This window comes from Chrysemys picta, chromosome 8 (genome assembly GCF_011386835.1).
Source record: "Chrysemys picta bellii isolate R12L10 chromosome 8, ASM1138683v2, whole genome shotgun sequence".
NCBI lineage: Eukaryota > Metazoa > Chordata > Testudines > Emydidae > Chrysemys > Chrysemys picta.
Genome location: NC_088798.1, coordinates 12,050,166 through 12,062,776, shown reverse-complemented (window position 1 = coordinate 12,062,776; position 12,611 = coordinate 12,050,166). Strand labels below are relative to the sequence as shown.

Sequence of the window (12,611 nt, the reverse complement as noted above, 5' to 3'; positions counted from 1 at the left end):
TAGGTCAATCCATCGTTTATCTTCTCAGAAAGGAGAATATGTAAATAATTACAGTGACCAGTTAGATTGGGTTGGTTTGATTAAATAACTGAAATTACTAGCTCATATTTCCCACGGTGAAAGCAGAATTAGGGAAGTTATCTGTGCTGCAATTAGGAAGGGGTGTCATCACTCTTCCAGTGCTGCTGAAATTCATTTTATCTGTACCAAGCCAGAGCTACTGGGCTTTATCCAAATGAAGTGCAGGGTTTTATCTAAGCAGAACCACAGCATGGGAATGCAGCTCCTGACTACAGAATCACGACTCCATCACTTTTTTCCGCGCATGACCCCTTCTGTGCAAACCAAGGGGGTAAATGGCACCCCTATATTGCCATTCTGCTGGGAGCCCCAATCCCACTCCTCCCTTGCTGCCGTTACATAAGGCTTTAGTGGTGCAATTGGGCTTGTGTGCACTTTGCACTGCAGCTGAAAGTGACCATGTCGGAATGCTTTCTATGAAAAGAGAAGAGGTTCAAATGTGTGACTCTGATGTCAGCCCTTGAAGGTGATCAAAGCACAAAGGTGAGAGGCCAAACCAAACCTCCTGGGAGGACACTAAAAGAACTTACTGGCCCATGTACTGAGGCCCCTCTGGCATAGTACATTGGCATGATGGGTGGGCAGGCAAACAAGCTCCAAAAAGCCACAGGAAAAAAACAGCAAAATTAGGCTCTGGTTAGAGGCTCTTTGAGGCTTGGCATGAAGCGATCCTTTGTTACCACCTGAGTGTGACCAAGTACCTTGGGAATAACACATTCATTTAGGATTTCCCTAACAGTTTAAAGATTGCCTTTTGTTGTCAGGGCCCAGAAGTGGTGCCACAGCCAAATTAGGCATTTGGTCAGGCTTGCATTAGCGGGGGTTTACCAAGAGGGCCCTGCAGCTGTTCTGTTGTAATAGGAAGGAGCTTCGATACCCTCCAGATAGAGAAGAGTGTTCTTCCTGCAGGTAGGAGAAGTATCTTTCTACCACGTGAAAGGAATCCATTGGAACTGCTCAGCTAAACTAGGCTGTTCTTGCCACTTGAAGATCTTCATGTTGTGCCATCGCAGAGAGGTAACCTCTGGCAGATACTATTCACAGCTGGAGAGGGCTTTCCCTGGCAAGGTCAACAATGCTGAGTTTTTCTGTATTTGTTGATTTGCTGTAATGTTTGTGTTTAGTGTTATTTGTATGAGTATAAATTGTGTAAATAAAGCATTTGTGTTATTTAAAACAGGAACAGGAAGAATGTGTGAAAGCACTCCAGTGTTAATGCCTTACTTTTTGCTTTGCAACATATGTGACACTGTCTGTGTAAAACCAGTAGGAAGTCAGAATCAGGAACCACGTTTTTTTCTTTTTTTTTTTTGTAATGATACTTAAAGATCTTTGCAATACTGTGTCACTTTGTACTTGCAAAAAGTGGAAATACTATAGTGTTCTCAAAACCCAACTATTTATTCCTCATTATTATTTAATTCAGTCCAGTAATCAATCCCCAAAAGTGTAAGAGTACAGATGTGTTAAGTGCTCTCAGGATTTGGACTGACTTCAGAATATGAGCTGTCATTGCTGTTCTGTGTGCGCCACAGCTGGCCCACAGCCAGACTTGTTATACACAGAAGTATTTGCAAAACTAGAGGTTGCAAGCTGAGCAAACAGCTTGGGGTTTTACAATATGTTTTCACATAAATTATAGTCTCCAGCTATTTTGTATTCTAATTGTTGAACTCGGGCTTCGTATTATAAAGGTAGGTGCCTATAAAAGCTGAAATCCTTCCCTTTCTTTTTCTTTTCCATGCATTTACAGAAACCATATGCCTGTCAAATTCCCGGGTGCTCCAAACGCTACACGGATCCAAGTTCCCTGCGCAAACATGTGAAAGCTCATTCTGCCAAAGAACAACAGGTGCGTAAGAAGGTAAGGCCATCGATCAAAACTGTGGCATGCTCAAATGAACACTTACTGAAATTTCATCAATATGTTTGTTTTTAATTGGTCTGTGATTTATGTTTTTTCAAATCAGGATTTCACTGTGTTGTTGCTAGGTGAAAATTGAACTTCCTGATGGTTTTTCACTGTTGCCAGTCAGACTTCCATTTTCTTGTTGCAGTGATTATCAATGCTATTTTTCCCCCCCTTGCAGAGCGGTTTGCTCTGCACTATTAAACCAGGCCCTTCTTTCAAATTCCCTCCTGTTCATCCTTCTGACATATGACTCCAAATTCTGCTCTCATTCACACCCAAATCAAATGGGTCGCTTAGTTTAGCAGCTCATTTAAAATATGGGTGAATCCCACACCTGAATAATTTATAAATGTCAGGAAAAATGTGATATTTTAGTAGGTTAGAAAAAACACCCTCTATAGACCATTGGACCTGTGTTTTAAACACATTTATAAATCATTTCAAACCCACATTGCTCATTATGTATTTACTAGTATTCCATCCAGCCAAATATTTTATGAAAAAACCCATGGGTTTCTATGGGTTCAATCCTGAATTCATTGTTATTTTTGTTGTTATTGGAATAGGACCTGAAGGTTCCAGGCAAAGATCAGGGCCCTGTTACAGTAAGGCATTGTTCGCTAATTAATGAAAGGATGATGGCTGCCCCAAAGAGCTTACAGTTTAAGTATATGAGAGGAGATAACATGTGGATACAATAGACGAGGGGATGTGGGGGATTATAAAATAACAATGAGGCAATTGTGATTAGCATAATAAGCAGCAGTCACACCACACCAGCTGCCTAGTCATTGTTCAGAATTTTGTAGGCATCACAGCAAGGTGGGATTTAAGGAAAATGGAGCAGATGGGAGGTGACAATACAACAGGACACAAGAGTGGATACAGGTAGGGAGCAGCTAGTAGTGAAGAGCCTCAAAGGTAAGGACCAGAAGCTTGTACTTAATGCAGCGGAGTGCAGGAGCCAGCGGAGGGACTCAAAGAGAGAGGCAACAATATCACAATGGAGGTTATTTTAGCAGTAGAATTTTGAAGGGACCATGGAGGAGCAAGATGGATGTCAAGAAGGCCAGAGAGAAAGCGATTGCAGCAGTCTGGACAGGATATAAGGGCCTAGATAAATGTTCATGATTTGGACAGAGAAAGGGACAGAATTGGTCATGGCATGGAGGAGGAAGAGGCAAAAGCTTTGGAAATGGCCTAGGTGTACATGTCTAGGAGAGGCCAGAGACAGGGTTATGGACCACAGTGATAGGGTGTCCTTATGTGGTAGAACTCCCAGGAAAGTTCTGAATTCAGCGTGGGTTTTGCCTGACAAGTGATCCCCAAATGCTCTGGTCTCCCTCTTCTTGTAGAGAGGCTGGGAACAGACCAATAACAACAAGAAGTAAAGGCAGCAGGGACAGGAGATGAAGTAACAGCAGCAGCCCATGATACCACCAGTAGCTCCCTACATGGGGTTTCAGATCTACAGTTCCAAGGGTTCTGGTGTAAGAGGTGATGGAGAAGGAAGGCAGTGGAGCCAGGAGGAAGATGGCTTTCTGTGGCATCATCCCGCATGACCCTCTTGGGCATTTGCAATGCAAAATAGCCCTGTCAGCACATTATTATGTGGAAACACCCTCTTACTCCATACCCGTCTCTCCCATGGGAGTAGCTGAAGCTGACTGCTGGAGGGGTTCTCATCACAGATTGTGTGCTAGTGGAATGACGCTCACGTGTAGTCTTTCCTCTTCTCCTGGAATTCTGTCGTTTTGCCTCTAGTTACTTTGGAGTGCTTTATGCGCACCATTTTTTATAGTGGCCTGTAACAGCGTATCAAGTTCTAGGATCCTGAATAGAGATACAGAGCTCTTCTACTGCCTCACGCCAATGTGAGGACCCTACAGACAGATGCAGTTATTTCTGCTGATTTACCCTGGCAGCCAGATCACATGGGACTTATCTCCAAACTTGAAGTATGAAAAGTTTTAAGAGCCCAGGAGTTTCCAATCTCCTCTTTGGATTTTCCCCACGAAGGATGTGATTTCCTAGTAGTCAGAACTTCGTGATTGGGCCATAAGGCCCCACCCTGCAAACACTGGTGTACATCCTTAACTCTAGGCATGGGCGCAGTCCCTTTGACTCCAAGTATATACGTGGGTGTTTATAGGATTGTGATCTATGTTTATACAGATCTTGGAGCCATTCAGAATTTTTATTAAAAAGACTTCTAAAGATAGCAGCAGATTTAAAATGTATTTTGATCAGACTTCTATGAAAATGAAGTAAAGCATGTATCATCAGTAAAGAACTAATAAGCAAAATAAATATTTCACTTGCACATTTTTCCCCTCCAATATGTTTAACTGAAAGTATAGTTCAATGTTTCTAAAACTGACTCCAGTCTCTTCCCATCTCCAATCTGAAACAGGAAAAATGAGCAAATGGCTGATTTTAGTTGCTTTATCATTTGCAGTTTATGACTCAGCAAAGGCAGATCTGTCCATTGTTATCTATGTTTGCTGAATTCTAAGTAGAAGTGACTTAGCCAAGAAAGAAAAATTAACAGGCTGCTCTGCCCGCACGTTTGACGCATCCAACCAATAAGCACAATCTTTGATTTTTTGAAAAATGTTCTGAGCAGAGATTTACATCAGAGGAGCCCTGAATATTTAGTCCATACCTTAGAGGAGGTTTGTTAGATCTTTCTCAATTTTTTTTTGTTAGGAGAACAAAATCTAGGATGCTAGTGGTTAATTTAGTAGTAGTTAAAGTTTTATTGGCTTCAGCTGCAGATTGTTATCCAAAATGCTAGATATTTATCTTAAAAAAACAAATGCCTGGATAACAGAACCCTAAATAGGTTTGCCTGGACCTTCCATTTAGAATAACTAATCCCAGGGGGGATTGGTATGCAAAACTGTAAACTTCAAAACAATAACTATTAATGGCCACAGAATACGATGGCTATTTGTGTAATGTGAGCACTATATTATGACAAACATTTGGCAACATAAGCATGTTTGAAGGAGAATTAGAAATGCTTTTCTTTCTTAATTCTCCCCTCCTGCTGTTTTTAATATGATCGACGTTGTGGTTTTCAGAGCATGCTACAGACACTTTTGCCAGAGCATTAATTTACATGGAGACCAGCTGACACATCAGTGATACCTCTTACACATTACCGACATTGCCTTATTTCACCAGTTTTAATCTGATAAGCACAAACACTTTTCTTTCCCTATCAAAAGTCTTTCCAAGTGTCACAGTTTCAAAAACAATGCAAACCTTTTGCCAAAGAACCCAAAACACTACAGAGAGCTAGAAATATGTAGTTAAATTATGCCATAAAATTGAAGAAACATAGGGTACTTTGTTTCTGAACCAAAATGCTGTTGGTGTAAGATTAGCACTTAACTTGTGTGCTTAAGAAAACCCAATGACCTCTAATTAGAAATACTTAGTACCGGGTATATCCTCAATTACACTAAGTTCCTAAGAATGACATTTTGTTCCTTCCTTCTATACATAGGCTATAACCAAACAGACATATGAATTCAATTAGCTACAGTTTGGTTTACTTTGAAATAAGATCTCTTTGTTTTATCCTCCTCTTGCAGCTACATTCATGTACTGATATTGAACAAGATGTACTAAGTGAATGCTTAGCTATACAGCAACTCCACACATCTTCACAACACATTTTGGATGGGAAGTGTGGTAGATCTATAGGTCACCATGACCTAATAGCAGGTAAGAATAATTCCAGTAAATATGATGTTATATGTGTCATTTTAAATAAGGATTATTAAAGACCTTGGGCCACTGTGGAAAAACAGCCCATTATGTTTAAGATTGTAAAAACCAGAATGTAGATTATAAATGAGGTTAAAAATGTATAGTGCATTATTTCACCATTATATCGCAGGTGACCAATTATAAATTTTTCAGAGATGCTGAGCACCATTGCTCTCTTTAATTTTATATGACGTTGTGGGTCTTCAACATCTCTGAAAATCACGCTCAATCTCTTTAAGTTTGTGTTGGTCTCAGCAGCACACAAATGCACAAGCTATGTTAAAGTACAGCAGGAGTTCTAACAAAGACAGAAATTCACAGATAAACTTCCTGTTCTGCTCCCAAACAAATATCCCCCATTAAATATATCCCTTTTTGGGCAGTGGAGATATAGGTGTTATCTGGAGTGCAGGAGTTGCTTCCATTACAAAAATATCCCTGCTGCCTCTTCATGGGTGAGCTGCCAGAGGGGTGAGGGTGTGGCTTTGTGCATGCCAAACAGGGGAAATTTTACCAATGGCAACTTAGGTACCTACAGGGCTGGTCGGAGCAGGGGATTGGGGGAATCTAAATTTTGGATTTAGCCTCCTAAAGTGGAAGTTCGTCACCTTGATCTAGTGCTTACTGGTTTTTGTTTGTTTGTTTTGTTTTAAATGATGAAAACAGATTAGCCCTGACACTTCTACATTCCTCTTCCCAACTGGGCACAGTGGGCCCCTGGCCTCTGATTTTCACTGATGTCATATTGGATTCTTGTGTCACTATTAGGTATGAAGGTGATGATGACTACTGCTATGATATGTTATCAATGGAAGAACATTCTTCTTTTGATGCTGCAGTACTACAGAGTAAATACTGTGGCAGTTAGTAGCATAAAATTTTCCCGATTGGATCAGATCTATGGTCCATCTAGTCCAGTAGTCTATCCCTGTAAGTGGCCATCACCAGATGCTTCAGAGGAACGTGCAAGACACCCTGCAATAGGCAAATGTTGGATAATCTTCCCCCATCCTACTTAGATTGTAAGCTCCTCAGGGCCAGGAGAGTCTCTTTATTCTGTGTTGTACAGCACCTAGCACAATAGGGTCCTGGTCCAGAGACTCCTGCTTCGATACAAATAATAATAATCCCTAATAATTAGAGATTGATTTAAACTTGAAACTTGAAGTTTTATATCACTTTTTTGTTAACTTTATTATATGATAATTCTGGATGTTCTTCTTGTCCATGTGAATGTCCAGTCTCGCTTTGAATCTTAACCTCAGCAACATCCTGTGGCAGTGAGTTCCAGTCTACATGTTTTCTGAAATAATTTCTTGTTATCAATTTTGAATTTGCCAGCATTCAATTTCAGTAAATGCCCCTTTTTTTCCTGTTACAAGAGAGTGGGAGCAAAAGCATCTACCTTCTCTAGACCATTCACTTTATATACTGTTACAAGGCCCCCTTGTATTTGCCTCTTTTCTAAGGTAAACAGTCCCAATCTTTTTGATCTTTCTTCACAAGAGTTTTTCTAGGCCCCTAATCACTCTTGTCACCTGGCTCTGAATCCCCTATATATCCTTTTTGAGATGGGGTGACCAGTACTTCACAGAGCATTCCAGATGAGGCCAGCCCATTGATTTATATAATGGCATTATAATATTTTCCATATTATTCTCCATCCTGTTCCTTATACATCCTAGCATCTTTTTTGACCACAGATGCACATTAGAAATGGAAGAGATGTATTACATCATTTTGCATCCATCACCTTGTATGGTCTGGATAGAATCTCCAGAGAAAGGATGTAATAGACATTAATTTGCTGTTTTCATTCTGTATTTGCTTAAATAGCTATCCACATAAATACCAGTTATGGATAGACTGTCCATGGTCCTTGTAGGCATGCACAGAGGGATGGGGGGCTATGGACTCCAGGCATAAGAGCTGAGGCCAATTTGCAGTCCATGTAGTGGGGGGCATCGTGGGTTTCTCAAGTTGGGTTTCTAAAAGTGAGCCACTTAAAAGTAGAATAGGTCAGTTCTGAAATTGTGCATCTAAGGCTTGGTCTATATTAGAAAACTTGCCCTGTGTTAAAATCAATCTAGTTATGTAGGTGCAAACTCTTAACACAGACATATTTAAATCAATTTAGAGTAATATAGCATTAACTTAAGTCACTTTAAGCATGACTTAAACTGATTCAAGTGAAATTTAAACCAGTTTAAGTGCATCTATATAAGATGTTTGCACTGGTGTCATTAATCGATTTTAAACTGATCTAGTTACATTGGCACACATTTTGTAATATAGTTAAACCCTAAATGATTTTGTTCACAGACAGATACGGAGTCCATGGTGAACTGGGGTTACAATACAAGAATTCCTGGCGCTGAGTTCCTCAGACATCACAAGAGGTCCTAGTATCCCTTGTGTGCTTTGTTAGAGCAACTCTGAGAAGCATCTGAATCTACAAAAATCTTCAGCTTTTTACTAGTCAAGGTCTTCAAAAAAAAGATAGTATCCTGGTTGACACCTTCTATAACCACTTTTACCCTATTGTAAATTAAAATAGCTGAATTATAACTCCCTGAGAATAAGATGTAATCATAGAATCATAGAATCATAGATTATAGGACTGGAAGGGACCTCGAGAGGTCATCGAGTCCAGTCCCCTGCCCGCATGGCAGGACCAAATACTGTCTAGACCATCCCTGATAGACATTTATCTAACCTACTCTTAAATATCTCCAGAGACGGAGATTCCACAACCTCCCTAGGCAATTTATTCCAGTGTTTAACCACCCTGACAGTTAGGAACTTTTTCCTAATGTCCAACCTAGACCTCCCTTGCTGCAGTTTAAACCCATTGTTTCTGGTTCTATCCTTAGAGGCTAAGGTGAACAAGTTCTCTCCCTCCTCCTCATGACACCCTTTTAGATACCTGTAAACTGCTATCATGTCCCCTCTCAGTCTTCTCTTCTCCAAACTAAACAAACCCAGTTCTTTCAGCCTTCCTTCATAGGTCATGTTCTCAAGACCTTTAATCATTCTTGTTGCTCTTCTTTGGACCCTTTCCAATTTCTCCACATCTTTTTTAAAATGCGGCGCCCAGAACTGGACACAATACTCCAGCTGAGGCCTAACCAGAGCAGAGTAGAGCGGAAGAATGACTTCTCGTGTCTTGCTCACAACACACCTGTTAATGCATCCCAGAATCATGTTTGCTTTTTTTGCAACAGCATCACACTGTTGACTCATATTTAGCTTGTGGTCCACTATAACCCCTAGATCCCTTTCTGCCGTACTCCTTCCTAGACAGTCTTTTCCCATTCTGTATGTGTGAAATTGATTTTTCCTTCCTAAGTGGAGCACTTTGCATTTGTCTTTGTTAAACTTCATCCTGTTTAACTCAGACCATTTCTCCAATTTGTCCAGATCATTTTGAATTATGACCCTGTCCTCCAAAGTAGTTGCAATCCCTCCCAGTTTGGTATCATCCGCAAACTTAATAAGCGTACTTTCTATGCCAATATCTAAGTCGTTGATGAAGATATTGAACAGAGCCGGTCCCAAAACAGACCCCTGCGGAACCCCACTCGTTACGCCTTTCCAGCAGGATTGGGAACCATTAATAACAACTCTCTGAGTACGGTTATCCAGCCAGTTATGCACCCACCTTATAGTAGCCCCATCTAATTTGTATTTGCCTAGTTTATCGATAAGAATATCATGCGAGACCGTATCAAATGCCTTACTAAAGTCTAGGTATACCACATCCACCGCTTCACCCTTATCCACAAGGCTCGTTATTCTATCAAAGAAAGCTATCAGATTGGTTTGACATGATTTGTTCTTCACAAATCCATGCTGGCTGTTCCCTATCACCTTACCACCTTCCAAGTGTTTGTAGATGATTTCCTTAATTACTTGCTCCATTATCTTCCCTGGCACAGAAGTTAAACTAACTGGTCTGTAGTTACCTGGGTTGTTTTTATTTCCCTTTTTATAGATGGGCACTATATTTGCCCTTTTCCAGTCTTCTGGAATCTCTCCCGTCTCCCATGACTTTCCAAAGATAATAGCTAGAGGCTCAGATACCTCCTCTATTAGCTCCTTGAGTATTCTAGGATGCATTTCATCAGGCCCGGGTGACTTGCAGGCATCTAACTTTTCTAAGTGATTTTTAACTTGTTCTTTTTTTATTTTATCCGCTAAACCTACCCCCTTCCCATTAGCATTCACTATGTTAGGCATTGCTTCAGACTTCTCGGTGAAGACCGAAACAAAGAAGTCATTAAGCATCTCTGCCATTTCCAAGTTTCCTGTTACTGTTTCTCCCTCTTCACTAAGCAGTGGGCCTACCCTGTCTTTGGTCTTCCTCTTGCTTCTAATGTATTGATAAAAAGTCTTCTTGTTTCCTTTTATTCCTGTAGCTAGTTTGAGCTCATTTTGGGCCTTTGCCTTTCTAATCTTGCCCCTGCATTCCTGTGTTGTTTGCCTATATTCATCCTTTGTAATCTGTCCTAGTTTCCATTTTTTATATGACTCCTTTTTATTTTTTAGATCGTGCAAGATCTCATGGTTAAGCCAAGGTGGTCTTTTGCCACATTTTCTATCTTTCCTAACCAGCGGAATAGCTTGCTTTTGGGCCCTTAATAGTGTCCCTTTGAAAAACTGCCAACTCTCCTCAGTTGTTTTTCCCCTCAGTCTTGATTCCCATGGGACCTTACCTATCAGCTCTCTGAGCTTCCCAAAATCTGCCTTCCTGAAATCCATTGTCTCTATTTTGCTGTTCTCCCTTCTACCCTTCGTTAGAATTGCAAACTCTATGATTTCATGATCACTTTCACCCAGGCTGCCTTCTACTTTCACATTCTCAACGAGTTCCTCCCTATTTGTTAAAATCAAGTCTAGAACAGCTTCCCCCCTAGTAGCTTTTTCAACCTTCTGAAATAAAAAGTTGTCTCCAATGCAGTCCAAGAATTTGTTGGATAGTCTGTGCCCCGCTGTGTTATTTTCCCAACATATATCCGGATAGTTGAAGTCCCCCATCACCACCAAATCTTGGGCTTTGGATGATTTTGTTAGTTGCTTGAAAAAAGCCTCATCCACCTCTTCCCCCTGGTTAGGTGGCCTGTAGTAGACTCCTAGCATGACATCTCCCTTGTTTTTTGCCCCTTTAAGCCTAACCCAGAGACTCTCAACACTTCCGTCTCCTATGTCCATCTCTACCTCAGTCCAAGTGTGTACATTTTTAATATATAAGGCAACACCTCCTCCCTTTTTCCCCTGTCTATCCTTCCTGAGCAAGCTGTACCCATCCACACCAACATTCCAATCATGTGTATTATCCCACCAAGTTTCAGTGATGCCAACAATGTCATAGTTGTATTTATTTATTAGCACTTCCAGTTCTTCCTGCTTATTCCCCATACTTCTCGCATTTGTATATAGGCATCTAAGATACTGGTTTGATCTTTCCTCCCAGTTTTGTCCTGACTCTCCTTTCTCTCTGCCAATATAGCCCACACTCCCTCTCGTTTCCGACCCATCTCCCCGGTCTCCATATTCCCCACTTACCTGTGGGCTTTGCTCACCTGTCCCCGTCAAACCTAGTTTAAAGGAAAGGATAGTGACTTTTAATGCTCATGATGTTATTGGGATTCTGTGATGACACACAGAATGCTCTCGAGTATTGTTACATTCCTTTATTCAGTGTGGCAGGAAGATGTAGGACTATAGGATTGTGGAGGAATCATTTTAACTTTATCACCTGGGCTCTTCAAACTCATGAGGGCGCTAGCAGCACCTCCAGGATCGGCTTCTTGGTCGGTGCCATTAGCTGAGAGCCTTGTGTGGATTTCCCCAACCGCTTCAACTCTTCTGTGAAGAAACTGAAGGATCATTTATGTCTCCGCAGGATGGATTGCAGTGAATAGTGCCAGGACCAGTCTAAGATCCCAAAGGTCCTCAGTAAAACAAAATGTGTTAGAAAACAGGGAGAAAATTGAGCTCACAGATAAATGGTACAGAGACCATACCTCGCTTCTGAGCCTGAAGCCTGAGACACCCCTCCCACCACAACCTTGCCCAGCTTGGCCCCACCCCTTCTGATGTTACAGAAGAAAGAACAGAGAATAGGATGCTCATATTTCTCCAAGCTGTTAAAGCTTCATCCCTTTCTCCCTGACACACGACATTTCAGGTCAACCCTGGTGTTTGATCCTCCAGAAGGCTGCTGCTGGCTCTCCCCTCACAGTGTCAGACTTTGCTATTTTTTGGTGTCTAAATGGAAGCTCAGCTCTTTTGGAAACCTGGCTTTATGCAGCTCTGAGTCACAGTCTTGAAGTAAAATTGTTCTAGTTCAGGAGTAGGCAACCTATGGCACGCGTGCCGAAGGTGGCATGCGAGCTGGCACTCACACTGCCCGGGTCCTAGCCACTGGTCCAGGGGGCTCTGCATTTTCATTTAATTTTTAAATGAAGCTTCTTAAACATTTTAAAAACCTTATTTACTTTACATACAACAATAGTTTAGTTATATATTATAGACTTAGAGAAAGAGACCTTCTAAAAACATTAAAATGTATGACTGGCACGTGAAACCTTAAATTAGAGTGAATAAATGAAGACTCAGCACCCCACTTCTGAAAGGTTGCCGACCCCTGCTCTAGTTCATGAATATCCCGTGTTTCTCAATAATGCCAATCCTTCCCCAATATGATTTCTTGGATGACTATATCTAATCTGTCACTGGGGTATTTTTAAAATCTAGTTTTAGTAAATCTCTTCCTATACTTCCACCAGGTCACATTACTCCATATGAGATCCAATCACATATTCCATATGAGAAA

General features: G+C 41.0%; 1 protein-coding gene across 3 annotated transcripts in view; it reads left to right on the top strand.

The window, feature by feature from the left end:
• Nucleotides 1-12,611, top strand: part of GLIS1 (GLIS family zinc finger 1) — a 277,784-nt gene that overhangs the window by 226,854 nt on the left and 38,319 nt on the right. For 2 of the 3 annotated variants that reach the window (XM_065553845.1, XM_008167923.4), the window contains 2 exons: nt 1,835-1,945; nt 5,596-5,728. In XM_065553845.1, the coding sequence (XP_065409917.1) occupies nt 1,835-1,945; nt 5,596-5,728 (244 nt within the window). The remainder of the gene's footprint in view (nt 1-1,834; nt 1,946-5,595; nt 5,729-12,611) is intronic. The other variant, XM_024104910.3, reaches the window with a different exon arrangement.